General features: G+C 33.2%; 2 protein-coding genes across 4 annotated transcripts; one reads left to right on the top strand and one right to left on the bottom strand.

Annotated features, from left to right (window-relative positions):
* Nucleotides 1-576: 576 nt before the first annotated feature.
* On the top strand, nucleotides 577-6,118 carry LOC129311246 (uncharacterized). Of its 3 annotated transcripts, none has more exons than XM_054953396.1 (10): nucleotides 577-1,044; nucleotides 1,325-1,469; nucleotides 2,206-2,374; nucleotides 2,639-2,897; nucleotides 3,150-3,238; nucleotides 3,537-3,719; nucleotides 3,817-3,902; nucleotides 3,980-4,064; nucleotides 4,683-5,342; nucleotides 5,823-6,118. In XM_054953396.1, the coding sequence occupies exons 1-9, from the start codon at nucleotides 843-845 to the stop codon at nucleotides 4,815-4,817; spliced, it is 1,353 nt and encodes a 450-aa protein (XP_054809371.1). In that variant the 5' UTR covers nucleotides 577-842; the 3' UTR covers nucleotides 4,818-5,342; nucleotides 5,823-6,118. The 3 variants fall into 3 exon arrangements, with proteins under 3 accessions (XP_054809371.1, XP_054809373.1, XP_054809374.1); XM_054953399.1 differs by having other exon boundaries at nucleotides 579-1,044; nucleotides 2,642-2,897; XM_054953398.1 differs by lacking the exon at nucleotides 5,823-6,118 and having other exon boundaries at nucleotides 4,683-5,436.
* LOC129311247 (probable prolyl 4-hydroxylase 9) lies at nucleotides 5,628-12,205 on the bottom strand. The gene is made up of 8 exons (XM_054953400.1): nucleotides 11,802-12,205; nucleotides 11,575-11,697; nucleotides 11,002-11,159; nucleotides 10,310-10,412; nucleotides 9,044-9,139; nucleotides 8,613-8,678; nucleotides 8,396-8,515; nucleotides 5,628-5,919 (listed from the first exon to the last, which is right to left on the bottom strand). The coding sequence occupies exons 1-8, from the start codon at nucleotides 11,931-11,933 to the stop codon at nucleotides 5,833-5,835; spliced, it is 885 nt and encodes a 294-aa protein (XP_054809375.1). The 5' UTR covers nucleotides 11,934-12,205; the 3' UTR covers nucleotides 5,628-5,832.
* Nucleotides 12,206-15,261: the final 3,056 nt, after the last annotated feature.

Here is a 15,261-nt window from a genome sequence, read left to right as displayed (position 1 = left end):
TATAATTATTTATAATAAATTTTTTATATTTTTTAAATAGTTGAGATATTGATAACAAAAAAAATATTATTATTATTATATAAAATTTTAAATACTTTAATTATATGTATTATATTAATATAACATAAAAAATAAATAAAAATTTATCTTTTAAAATAATAAAATCATGCACCATTAATAATATAAAAAAACATGAATAAAACTAACTAATATAAACATTAACAGTTAAAATTTTATATAATAATAATAATAATATTTTTTTATTATCATTATTTCAACTGTTTAAAAAATATAAAAAATTTATTATAAATAATTATATAATATAATATTTTTATTTAATAATATTTTTTAATTGAATGAAATTTTAATTTTCATAAAAATAATATAATTAATAATAAAAAATTTTAAAAAATAAAATTAAAAATTAAAGGGTTAATTTTAAATTTTTAAAAATTGAATTATATATAATTGTTTTAAAGTTAAGAGGATTTTAAAGTTTTTTTTTTTTTTGGCCTGGATAATATAAATCGAAATTATCTTAAAATAGCTTTCACGTTAGCCGAAGCAACGACACCGTTCATTCTTCGTTTTTAGCTCCACCGGCATTGAAGCCCCGCTGTATTTGCAGGGTTAAACTTAACAGCAAACCGGTCCATCCCTCGCCGATCGTACAATCCCCCATCTCAGTCGATCTCGGAGTCTCAGACCCTGAGTTCCTCTCTCTTCCTTCTGTATCTCTGCGTCATCTCATCTATTTATATATTGATCTAGGGTTTATATTAGATCCGAACAGGACGTAAATTCTTCCATAATGTCTGTCTTAATTCAAATATAAGTATCCGATGGCGATAACCATTGAGAGCTCGATTTGGGAACCAAGTCCATTCATATACCTTTTCCTCTTCCTCTCTTGCTGCTTCTCGATCTTTCTTTTCCCTCATTTCTCCATTTCAAGCAGAACATCTTCAGTCTTCGACCATGGAATCGCTTCCTCGTTTCTTCGTTTTCAACGGAAGTTCCTCCTTCTCTATTCTCTATCTTCAGGTGCTCCATTTCTTTATTTTACTATAGCACTGTTTGATGTCATGAAGATGTGCGAGTAGAAAAGAGGAAATCAACTTGTGAACTTGATTTTTTTGTTTTCTTAAGTTGATGGTGTCAGAATTAAACCACAAAAGAAATTATTCTTCTCTTCAATTTGATCTTCGGTCTTTGCAACCAATTTTCAAAGCTCCTTTAATTGTTAAATGTATTTCCCAGTCAGTTTAGCTATAGATCGGTTACGTGAGTGCTAATTTCATTTTCCTTACTTTCATCTTGTCAGTGATGGAAGGCTTGTGGTTCGCGTTTGGCGAGTTCGAGTTAGCTTCTTATGGAGTTGGCAGGGAGCAGATGATTATATCTCTGTGTTTTAGATATGCAGCGTCTCTCTTTGCTAGTCCTTTTCTTGGCGTGATTTCAGACTTGGTGTAAGCCTATACTTTTGCCTGCTGTTATTGCTACGGTGTTTATAAATTATTTCTAATTTCTAATTTCTAATTTCTTAGTGTCCAGCTTTTACGGAGAATTGTCAATTTAGGTAAATCTGATGTTAAAGTGACAAGTATTATTGGACTTTGTTGCGTTAATTATTATATACATTTATGATGAGTTTTTTGAAATAATGGTAAGGATAATCATAATGCGTACCATTCATAGTGAAAAATCCATAACGTTCGATATGGAAGGACACTGATACTTTGAACGATTGTTGATGAAGTATTGTCTGTTGTTTCAAGTCAACATTCATTGCAATGATATCAGGAAGAGAGCGCCCCCCGTGTTTATCTTTGACGACTGACAAGCATTCTTTTCTTGGTCTTAAAACTGCCCAATACAAACCTTTTATGGCCAACAATTTAACGGTATATATTTAGTAGTGCCTAGTTCCATGGATTTTTTTTTTCTTTTTCTTTTTAATATTTCTATTAGCTGAGTCATGATATCCTTCTGTGTCATTTGAACCGTGAAGCATGGTTTTGCTATGTTAGACTTGAAAAGTAACAGCTTGGAAATTCTGAAGTGCTTATCCAAAACTCTGCTCCATCGATATATATACATATATATACATATACATATACATTTATTATAATTATAATTATTGTGATTATAATTTTGAGGTGATGTTTCTTGACATGCTGCAATTAACTTATTTTCTTTGTGTAGAGGTCACAGGAAAGTATGCCTATTTTTTGGCATCCTACACTTTTTTGTTGCCATATGTAAGAGGGTCTCTGAGTATCCAAGCTTTTTTGTCACTGGAATTTGTCTCTCTCTTGCCAACACGATATTTTCATTCAGTTTTGAGAGTTGGATGGTCACTTTGCATGAAAAGGTATTGAGTAAATTTTCTCCTATACTCTTGATTCCATGTAAATGTATATTTCAGCCCAGACATCTATAACACTTGCACTATATTGGGACTTGTTCCCTTCAGTTTTAGTAATATGGGCACAGTCCCTTTTTTCTTTTTATTGTGTTAGTGTATTTGTCATTTTGTCTAGTGAAATTTGTCATTTCCTACCACAGAATATAGGATAACTGAGTTTGAATATCTACAATCTAATGTCAATTTGTTTTTGTTTGTTTTTTTGGCAAGCAGCAAGGGCACAGGCAAGATTCTCTTAATGACACATTTTGGTTAATGGTTTTCTTTGAGTCTGCTTGTTTTATTGCCAGCCAAATGTTTGGAAATTGGCTAATTGGTGGTAATTTCGAGAAAAAAACTGCTCCTTCCACTGCAGCCATCTTCCTTGCAACAGCATGTATCACTTTTCTTTCCCGAGGATGGGCAGAAAATCAACAAGCAATATCTTTTAAGGACTATAGTATGTCCTTCTATGCATATATATTAAGTGGTAAGATCCACATTTTTTCTAACTTCCTGTTTACTCCTACATGTCTATCAATAACTCATTAAATTGTTGTCCTATTTTTGCGCATCAGTTCAAGTAATTTTGTACGGATTGACTTGATATAGAAAATTCTTACATACAAATATTTAAACGAGTTAGGAGGTTCTACTGGAAAACTACCTGCATGTATTGTTCAATGATTTAATTATAAGCTTACTAAGAATAACATATAGGTGAAAATTCTATTATCTCCAGATAAAAGGATATGGCTTTTGGGATGGGCACAAGCTTGCCTTCACTTCTCCATTGGAATTTTTTGGATCCTCTGGGCGCCTACAGTAGTGGTATGATATTTACATTGCAGTGGAGATGTTTTATATACTTGTTCTAAACTCTTGATCTGCATTGTGTTGTTATATTTTTGTTTTTATTCTCTTCTCTAGGCTTCTATTTATTGATCAACTTGGAAATAAGAGTCAGTGAACAAATTTAATGTATTTTTTTCTGTGGCCATTATTGTGGCAAAGACATCTACCTTTTTCCATGATATAATCATATTAAAAAGGAGGCTTCATGCTATGCAACCTTTTACATTTGTTGTTCGAAGTTCAGGATATATTATTTGGTGCTTTGTATATTCAGGCTGATGGGCGAGAAGTGCATCTAGGATTGATTTATCCATGCTTTCTGGGCTCAAGAATGCTAGGAAGCACTATATTTCCTTGGCTGACAAGTGGACCTTTACCTATTAGGACTGAGGACTGCCTAGTATATGCATACATCATACTAGGTCTTGTCCTGTCTATTATAGCTTACGATTATCAGGTGCAGTTACTTCATATTTTTATAAGCATACAATGCACTTGTCAGGTTGTAGAGCTGGAAGTCTAGAGTCAGGTCTGAATTTTTTTTTTATATGCAGGAAATTGGAGTTCTAGTGACGCTTTTTATCCTGTTTCATGCTTGTGTCGGGCTCATATTACCATCACTCGCCAGATTGAGGACCATGTAAACTCATTAAACTTTGGGTGTCTCTTATTCATTGGATTGTGTTATTTTTAATAGTTGTGTTACTTTAATTGCAGGTATGTGCCTAATGAGTTGCGTGGAGGGATGATGGGCCTTTCTCTTGCCCCTGCTAATGCAGCAATGCTGCTTTCATTGGTGCAAGTGAGTGTTTGTACATAATAGCACATGGAATTGTAGGAAACATATAGTTAGCCTATTAAGTATCAACGCCTGTTGACAAGAAACACAGTGAATTCCTCAGGCTGGGTTTGGATAGGAGAGAACACTAGGAGGGAAAACTTCCAAAAATAGTAAAATTAAATTTTTGGGAGTTTTCTCTCCTAGTATTCTTCTTTACTCTCTAATTTTCTTTCCATCCAAACCAGGGTAAAATTCTCCATGCCTTACAATCAAGTAACAGAAACAAGTCCTGTTTTAAATTCTAGCCAACCTTTCATGACACTTATGACTTATCCATACCATGATATGCCCTGCTTTGAAAAATCCTGCCCATGGACAGTTGAGTTGGGCCCAGATTTCTGAGCTTGAATGGTGCCCCACTATTCCTGCGAGTTGATTACTGATATTTATTCTAGTAGCATTGTATGCTCTATACACCGCAATAATGATTATAGAAATTTAATTTTCAGATATAATGTACTTTATCTTCACTTCATTTTCCTAAGCACCCCACCTGAAATTGTGAAAATATTTTTAAGTTTATATAATTGTTTGCTGATTTAATATCATAATATAGTTACTTCCTTGTAACTCTGGCAGGGTGGCTACAATCGAAATGCTGGGAATGCGTCATTGATGGCATTTGGTGTGTTGGGACTATTGACTGCAGCTGCTTCCATGCATGCCTTGAAGCAATGTGGGAAGCAACCATATAATAACTGGCGTAAACAGTGAATACATACTGCTGCTTTGGAAGACTTAGGAAAACTTGATGAAAGTGAATAACGGTTAAAGTCTTAAAGATGTTGGCCTTGGCTGATGCCAAAGCATGCACAAGGCGAAATAAATTTCAGAAAGCGGATATCATGCCCAATGAGTACCGAGTGCAGAAGGAACTGACTTTGTAGTAGTGTCTGTAAGGACCAAAAGAGAGGCTGAACAAGAAAATATCTCAGTTTAATTCTCTCTTTGAACTCCTAGTCCATGAGATGAAGTTCGCTTTTTTGAATGCATCAGCTTTACCGAAGTCATGCGGGCCTAACAGGTGTGTGTTTGTACTGTTATGCTGTAGCCTGCATCCTTTTGGAGTAAATACATTTGGTTTTGCTTCTGGAGATCTGGCCAGCCACACAAGTGTCTGGAGCGGATGACATGCAGATATGCAAGTGCTTTTGGGAGTGCACTGCACCTAGAGTTCAGGAGGTGGAAACTAATATCCAAGTTCAAGCATGTTATTCATTAGATGAAGATACCATTTAGGTATTACCATTGTAATTTCAGTTGTGCTCTTTCCCTTTAGTATTATGATAAATAGCCTTCTATCTTCTAAATATAATTAAATTTACTGTTACAATCTTAGTGAGTAGGCACCAGGTTTAATTTTTCTGTTACCATCTACATAGAAAAACAAAGGCAGTAATAATTTGAAGATCTCACATGAATTAATTTCATTTTTTATGGACAAATTAAGTTAAACATTTACGGACATTTGTTTGAAGCCATTTAGTCTGAGTTTCGAATTGGGTGATGATTGCATTTGGAATATTTGATTGAATGCTCAAGTTACAAGTTTATGATTTTTTTTTTTGTAAAGAAGAAAAATAAAGATATAACTTACAGAACCTGCTTGATATGATATCGTACAATGTTAGCATCCGATATTTTCATTTTATACTGTATTCTTAACTTGCCAGACTAGAAACTGAGACAATGACAGAGACTCAAAATTCATCATTGCAGGCACCGCGATTTAATCATCCTGTTCTTGATCTCTTATCCACTTTGTAGCCACCCATTTCTCCCCTTTTATCACTGGGCAGCTTCCATGGAGTGATGTCTGCCAAAGTATTCATGAGAAATCGTAAAGAACGCAAGAAAAGCGACATTGTTAGGTAATTATGTGACTTGTATGCAGTGCTCATAAAAAAGTCTCTGCGCGAGTAAGAGTGTGTATCTTTCTCTATTTTCAAATTTATACTAGGATTTTTCTTATTAACCAAATAAACGCATACAAAATTTCTAATCTTTTCTGTTTATGTTGTCCAAAAATATATGGTACAGATTTTGCTGCCCCGAAGTAAAAGACATAATTTATATATATAACATAAGAAACATCTATAATCTATATATATGACAAAATTTATAATAGGATGCACCTAACATCATTTGCAGTTCACTCTTAAGACTTTCTGCAAAGTATAGAACTATAATTTAGAATTTATTTATATATGAATAATCTAGGTTCTAAGTTGAAGTAGTGTTTGGAAGCATTCTATTAATAGAATATGAAGGAGTCGAATGGCTAAAAAATCTAACTGTTCTTTATGCATAACAAATATATTAAATATTTTCAAAAATATTTAAATAATTTTAAAATGCCAATTATCCATGCATTTTTTATTTGATAACAAAAGCATATGTACACGATTTAAAACGTTGTTAATAAATTTAATGTAATGAAGATAACATCACTAATACTTTTTTTTTGGGGGATAAAATATAGTTTTGGTTTTCTAACTTTATGAGGCATCAATTTGATCTTTTAATTTTATAAGATATTTTTCAGTCTTTCAACCCTTATATTGTTAGCTCCAAATGATTAATTTTTGTCTTAATTGTTATTTTTTTTAAAAAAATTAAACTTACTATGTCAATTTTTGAGAATGTTTTCTTAATATTTAAAAATTAGATGTATGGATTTTTTTATTGATGAAGCTAACAGCTCCAGGGTTAAAAAAAAAGATACTTTATAAAATTTAGTGATTAAAATAAAACAATTTAAAAAAAATAAATCATATTTACCAAAAATGTTAAAATAAAATTAAATGTATGGACATTTTTTTTTGGGGTAAAATTTTAAAGTTAAAGTACAAACTTTAGCCTACTTTCTTTTTAATCAAGTCGTCATGTAGGAAAAATAATTAAAACAAAGAATGTTTTTTTCACAATCTTCCATCTAAATTAGCTAAAAAAGTCTAAAATTGGAAAAATGTGGTCATAGTTCATTCGATTCTTTTAATTTTATAATAACTAAACAAAAGTCAAATAAAACCCTATCCCTATCTTCTCCCCCTTTTTTTTTTTTGACCAGCCCTATCTTCTCCCATTCAAACTCCAAAAGGATGGAATATTCATCCCACCCCATCCCATCCCATTAATAATCATTTCACTTTATTCCAAACTCCCAAGCATACCCCCACTTGTTGAAAAAGCACGGTTATTAATCAGCAGTCTCTGCTTGTGTGAAGGGGAGAAGGGGGGGGGGGGGGAGATATGCTTATGATATAAAATTTATAGAAAAGTTTATATGTACAATACTTATAAGCCATCAAACTTTTTTTAATGAAAAATGAATATATTATTAACCCACAAGATAAATACAAGACAAGGCAACTACAGGCTGGCAACAAAGTCAGCAAACGCAAAGAACAAAAATCGTTAAACAATAATTATTATTTAACTCTGCAAAATTTTCTCAATCCAATGTTCATGCTTTTAAGATTTCTCATTTAGGAGATTTTGAAAGAACTTTTGAAAATTACTATTTCATTGTTTTATAAAAAAGTTATACATAAAGTGGCATTAAAATGCATATTTGTTAGTAAGTAATAAAATATTGCCCCATTTTCATTTTTTTTAATTTACTTTCCCATCACAATAGAATATCTAAATCCCTTCCCTTTCAGGTTTTTTTCGATTTTATTTCTTTTGCTGGTTCTTGAGCTTCTTACTTATAATAATATAATAATAGTATTGAATTTAATAAGCAATCAATTTAGGATAAGTATCTACTACTTGGTCCTATTTATAAAGTATTTTCAACATATTTTATCATAATTAAGAAAAATTTTAAAATTTATTAACTCTATTTAAAAATTTAATAATTTCTCAACTTTGTCGCTATTAAATATATATATATATATATATTTTAACAATGTATTTTCTTTCTCCAACATTCAATGGAGGTCAAATGAAAAAATTCACAATGAAAATTTAATTAGGTGACTTATAAATAAGATAAATTTTTTTTCATTCTTTGCCCTATAAATAGAACCAGAGGAGAAGTAGTACTTACTGTAAAATAGTAAATAATTAACAATTAAGTTTAATAAAGTTAAACTTAAGATGTGATGTAAATTCTCCCCCCCCCAAAAAAAAAAAAAAAGATGTGATGTGAAAATGGATAAAGGACTCACCAAGTTAGAAATTTTCCCAAAAAAAAAAAAAAAAGATGTGATGTGAAAATGGATAAAGGACTCACCAAGTTAGAAATGGTAACCAGTAACCACGATTATGAGAAAAAGAATACTAACCGGGTCGATTGTACCATTATGTAACAATGAATAAAATAGAAGTCCGTCCCCTTGTCGCGGTCTTACTTTGAAACCAATGCAGTCTTCATAACCGTAGCTTCCGTCCATGTTCAAGCCATTCTGCAGAGTGCATGATGCGCTAAGTATCTGACTATTCATTCAAGCCGAAACGGGAAGTATGTAAATTGACATCCGAGGCCCAGCCAGCCAGTTTTACCTCAAATGGAAACATGGTCTCCCCACCATCCTCAACGTCACTTAAATACAGCAAGAACGAAGCCATCTGGATGGTTAACCACTTGAAGAAATGAATTAATGTAGACATCCGAAATTTATACATATATAGCCTTTACATATAAAGATTGATTAACTCTAAAATCCCAATAGGAGAAATAACTTTGTATATTTGTAGGAAGGGATCTTATTAGAATCTCAAAGAAAAACTTCACAGTAACAAAATGGTCTTGATGCTAAAAGAAAGAGACAACGCGCCAAATGACCTTAAATAAATGTTAGATAAACTGAAGATTACAAGCCCCGTCCTGTTTGGTTTGGTTTTTAAACGTGACCACGTCAAAACTAAAGCAAGCTTATGATATCAATAAAACAACTTTCAAATGAGAATTATAAGTTCTACTTCAGACATACCCGTTGGCTCTTTTGAGGGCCATATTCAGCAGGATTGAATGCATCATAATGAGACATATATCTCTGCCCAACCTCATAACGCAGAATGTTGAATGCCTGAAGCAATATGGTAATTTCCTCAGACAATTTTAAGACCTCCGGGTAAATAGAGGGTTTGCAAAAGTTTCATTGCAGATAGAATGAAGATCAGGAAGGAAAGCCAATAAATGCAAAGGTATAACCGTACAAACACAAATGGACAACACCCCCAACCCCAACTCTCTTCCCTCCCTCCCTCTCCCCACTACTTTGATCACCTCCCTATGCTTCTGAGTTCTGACTTGATATGGGAAGAAAAGGAGCTAGCAGATTGAGACATCAGGAGGATTTGACATATTATAAGGCGGCTTGGATGACATGCGGAACACTTATCTCTATAACTTCCACGAAAGCACTATCTATTGAAAACTTAAAATTATAATTATCCAATTTTACTTAACTCATTCTGACCACCAAAAGACTATCGTTTATTATGGGGGCCATAAAAAGGACTCCCTTATAAGTCTCAACTCTGCTATATGTCCCTCATTAATCCAACATTTAAGTCCTCGACAAAAGCATGCTGCTGTATTTTCTAACATGGGTGCGGCAAAGCAAACATATAGCCAGGAAGGAACTGTTCAGCACAACTGAAACATTATTCTAGTAAATTTAGGGATGAAAGGGGGTCAAGGTTCTAAACTGCACCTCGGGTAATATTTTCTGCGACACAGGTCAAGAAAGGGAACAAGAAATATTCATGCCAAAATATTGGAACGAAAGCAAAAGGGAAGACATCCTGATTTGAAATTTGAAAAATGAAAAATATAGGGAGAAGGAACGTAGACAAGCTCTTCTATCAGCGATCTTGCCAAAAGAATCTTCTCTCTTTCTCCAATCTCAAGAGCATTTACATTGCTAAAGAACGTGAAACCAGTTCGAAAAGGGAAACTTATATAATGTTTCGTAGGAACAGAAGTGTTTTCTTGAAAGGAAATAATAAACCTATCTCATTTTCTTTTTAGGTATATTTCTCATTTTCTTTCTAGAAACTACTTTTCCACATTCCAGATATTGCCTTACATATTACAATATTGATAACAGGTACGGCCAAGAAGGGGGGAAAAACAGATTGCAGGTACGAAGTGAAACAAACCATTCACAAAAATAAAGCAAGTGGATATGCATGTCAATTTGGAATGACAGCGTTTTTCAAATTCTCAAAAGAGTGTTTAGTGGGGACATTACCTCTCCATTAACCCTGGGAATCATTGTTGCTCTTGCAATTTTTTCCTCAATGACATCTAATATTCCTGTTTTGTCCTCAAATGCGCTAATAAACATGCCTGAACTGTTTAAAAAAAGTTATAAGCTTGTTATATGAATTTGTTCAATTAAATGACACGATGTACATCTAGAGTTAGAGGAGAAGATCCTCTCATTACCCAAGCCACCCATTCTGACCAAATCATAGGTCAATTATAAGGTTGCACTTGCACGGCGCAACCAATAAAATGTCAACACACAACTAGAACTCAGTAAATGGAACTCTCTGATACCAAAGTAGTAACTTGAGAGGAAATCTTGCTTCTTTTCTTCAAGTGAGCAAATAGATCATGTTGAAAATCAGGAATTAAAACACATTGTATTTCTAAAGCCTGTCATCCAAGAACTGCCTGCACCTCGATTTCTGAGATGCAGAAATCTCAACTACATTTACCATAATCCCAATCAGAGTTCATAAGCTGTGGAGAAGCTAATATAAAGCATTTTACAACTTGGTTCATAATACAATGTGTTTTAAAAGTTTGGCATCCCAGTTATTGCCATGATATTCTTTCTTGTGGTATTGACTCAAACAAGGCTTATTGAATACTGTGTTCTTCGAAATTTGTTGTAAAGCAAAACAGTAAAGCATTCTATAGACACATGCACGCTACCTTGTTCTAACCCCTTTTGTATTCTCCTCTGTTTCTCCCTCTCGTAATGCCAAAATTGATGGTTCGAGGCCTGCCCTTGCCATATCAATTATGCTTTCACATTGCTCTGAATTTGCAAAATTTGGAAAATACAGAGCACGAGGTTTCCAGCTCAAAATCTAAGGAACACAAGCACATAGATGCAGCAATTTTAGAGTTAATGCACGAGAACTACTCTATGATGAAGGCTACGATTTTGTAGCTATTAACTAAAATTAATTGAAGAAGAAATCAATTCCTCACCAGAATAGCACGCCTAAGGTCCAACACTTGGGAAAATAAACTAGTTCTACAACTTCAAATCTCAGCCTTTTCACACTAACGTCAATGAAATCAAATATTAACGTAAACTTGCACGTTTTGAAGGCTCCACAACATATTTTATATTCGGCTAAATTGTTTGTTCCATTAGCTTATAGAGGAAATCAATAATATAATGCGGCACAAATCTAGATTCGTTTTGATTCTAACTTAGGTAGCATCAAGGCATTGCGCAGCGAAAAATCAAAACTCTTGATAAATAAAATCTCCCACCTGAAAAGGAACGGACGTTATTGAATCGTCACCGGACTCTCCAGCAGGTAACAAATTGTACCGCGTCGCATCGTTCGCCCATTCAAGGAACCTCGGTCTTGGCCTGTGGCCAAATACGTCATCCTGCGAATCCACTGCGATCGCTTATCCAGATAATTTCCGATCAAATAATCTAAGAAATTTATCACATAAATCTAGAGGATCATGAACAGCATTTGAAAAAAGACCTGAGATTTGGAGAAGAGACTTGAGCCGAAGAATCCGAAAAGAAAGAAAAAGATGCAAATGAAAAAGACAGAGGTTGAGCCAAACTTCTTTGTTTTCAAGCTCCAATTTCCTCTAACGGTTTTGGATTTCATTTGGATTAGTTGTTATCTGAAACTGAAAAAATTCAGGTGTGCTCCTCGCAGAGTGATATTGGCTTTTTTGCGATGAAATTGCAAGTGGTTGACGTCGCCGGCGTGCGCCAGATCAGTTGCAATATTCGATATGCTTTATTCATTTGATTCGGAAATTAATGCATTGCTGAGTACACACACCCACGACAGATTCGCTGATTCTGAGCTTGAATATTGCTTTATATAGCGAAGGGGTTGCCGTGTGGCGGATGGTGGTTGGGTTACAATTCCCGCTGTTTGTCTTTTCACATTCCAAAAGGACTCCCCCTTTTGCAATGTATAAAACTGTTTGGGTACAATTTAAAAACAACAAACGGGGTATCCAAATGGAGGTAGAAAAAAATTTAAACCATTTAAATTTAATTTAAATTAAATATTTTTAATTTTTATTTTAAATTTACATGTAAAAATTATAAAAAAATTTAATAAATATACTTATTAATTTGATAGTTTAAATTTAATATGAATGATCTAAATTTAATATTAAAAGTTTTTAATAAGATTACTGCTCTAGTCAAAATATATCTACACTATTTAAAGTATACTTAAAAAGTCAATTTAAATTTTTAATATTAAATTTAAATCATTTATATTAAATCTGAATCATCAGACTGATAAGTATATTTATTAAAAATTTTTATATAGTTTTTATGATTAAAATATAAATTTAAAATAAAAAATAAAAATATTTAATCTGAACTGTTCAAATTTTTCTTTGCTTCAGCAAAAGGCAGAAGAGGCTTCCCTCCATTGAGGGAAGCCAACTCCTATACAAATATACTTTCCAACAAGCTTGAAATGTGAATTTTTCTCCTAGATCCAAGAATAGCTGTAATGTCCACCTTGACATTATCGGGACAACACTCACACACCATTATGATAACTAAGATAATAAAATCCTATCAAGAAGTTATCACAACTCGATGGTTTAAAAGATAATAAATTAAAATAATGGGATCCTAAGAAAACCCTTTTTCAAATATTGTTTGAGCTCCAACCATAGTAAAAAATCAATTTGGAACAAACACGAAAACATAGAAAACAATCTACATCAAAATTAGGTTAAAATGCCATTCTTCTACAAATTTTGGTTTGTCCACCACAGCAGATGACATAGAGGGACAAGTCCCTCGAAGGCTTCTTGCACCGCAGCACGCACCCACTGTCATAACAACAGATTGCTATCATGACAGCCCTTCAAAATTTTGAAGCCCGCCGTTTCGCCATTAGATGTCTGATTTGAGTAATTTAAGTGTCCACACGAAGCTTTTTGAGCCCTCTATGTAATGGCACCAGTTTCACACTCAAATAATCATTCGTTTAAAAGATGGATACTCGAACCCAAAATGGTTTGTTTCCATCTCAAAATACACACAAAGGAGTCAAACTTACAATACCAAATGCCATTAGCCTAAGAGATACTTTGACCACCTCAAATGGACCACACACAACATGACAATTCAATCATAACACACAATTAAGTATTCACATTCAAAATGATCATTAAAACCCCAATTCATAACAACATAAAGGAGTAGATAAATTTTAACACACATGTCACTTGGTCATTTTGGCACGTAGATCTTTTCAAATTCTTCACTTGTAAGGGTAACTTGATCAAGCACACACATTTAGTCCACAATATCAATTTTGGACCAAGATACGCACACTTATCACAAATTCATACAAGTGATATTCAAAATAATGTCATGTTCCTAAGTTGGTAATATATAATAGCAATATTCGTTACAACCTAAAAGAGAAAGGGGAAAAGCTATACTACAATGCTCTTCACTCTTCAATTGCCCCTTCCTTCTCCTTGTCCCTACCGGAGCCTTCACTTATAAAATATAACCACAGGGTAAGAAATATCCCAATAATAGAATAATTCACTACTATTAATTAACATGCACCACCATAAGAGAGTAAAACTATGAAACTTTAAAATATACATTTAACATATCACCACATGTTCTTTTCATCAGTACAAATCTTTTACTACTAGCATGATCATTTTACTATTCGAACCTCTATATTACCTCGACCAAAACCATAGGCTCTTAGACCAAGTGCACATTCATAATGATCTGAGCTCACTATGTAAGATTACCCGGCCAAAGGTGTCCTATCTCACTTTCAGACTACGATTTTCCCTTATTGCACATGAATCAAGGTATTGTTACTCCAACATTGTATCATTGATATTAAGGAGTGTTACTCTCTAACACCGTATCCCATATGGATATTAAAGAGAAAATCTCCACTACCATACCTCACTAGACACTAAGGGATATATACCATATGGACTTCTACTACTCCTTCCTACGGGTGAACTCTCACCCCATAACATAATCATGCCCACACTCAACATATATATATATATATATATATCACATATACATTTTAAATTTTTCAACTCATTCACATATAATTTTCATCATACTCATCATTTGCAAATATATTTTTTATGTACAAAACTATAATTCACAATATGCAAGGTTATCAAATCTCAAGTTCAAATCAACATGTCTACTCATAAACAATTAAGTAATATAATTAATCAGTGTAAATTATTTCATTACCTTAACCCTTTGTTACACAAAAATGTTACCGTGGTTCAATGTTAGCTCCACACATTCTATACATATGATATAACTTCAGCAATGCTCAATCTACACAATCAAGTAACAATCATTAATTATCACTCCGGATAACTTTGAATTCTCTGGGTTCTAAGTGTCTAAAATACCTAGATTCCTTTTCTAATAACATAAACCATTTCCAAACACTCTAACCATCATATTAAACATCCCAACACACTAAAATTACTAATCAATATCCCACATTGTCTTAAAATCTTTGAACTATATCTAGGGTTCATGCAAACCCTTACTAAGAATTTTCAATCACCATATAACTTATAAATTTAGGGTTAGAGGCTTGATTTAACTCTTCAAGATTTTAAATAAACTAATAGGTTCGGTCTAAACCTAAGAAAATAAAAATCAAAGCCCCATTGCCCTAAATGACAAGATTTTTTGTATAATGAGGAAGAAAAGGGAATGTGTAACTCACCCAATGGTGATTCAAACTCCAAATGCCTCTAAAGTAGCCTAAGGATCATGCCCTAACAGACCATAAACTCTTCTCTGTCACTCTCTCGTTATCCCTCTATTTCTCTTTTATTTTCGAGTCAGATTTGCAATCTAATAAGTATAGATTTTGCATGTGTGTCGTGGTGCATTGACATACCTACTACGACACATGGCATAGAAAATTTCACAAAATT

This window comes from Prosopis cineraria, unplaced genomic scaffold (genome assembly GCF_029017545.1).
Source record: "Prosopis cineraria cultivar Desert tree isolate PC_DT_omini unplaced genomic scaffold, ASM2901754v1 PC5, whole genome shotgun sequence".
NCBI lineage: Eukaryota > Viridiplantae > Streptophyta > Magnoliopsida > Fabales > Fabaceae > Prosopis > Prosopis cineraria.
The sequence above is the reverse complement of the archived record's forward strand: the minus strand, read 5'-3'. Positions and strand labels throughout refer to the sequence as shown.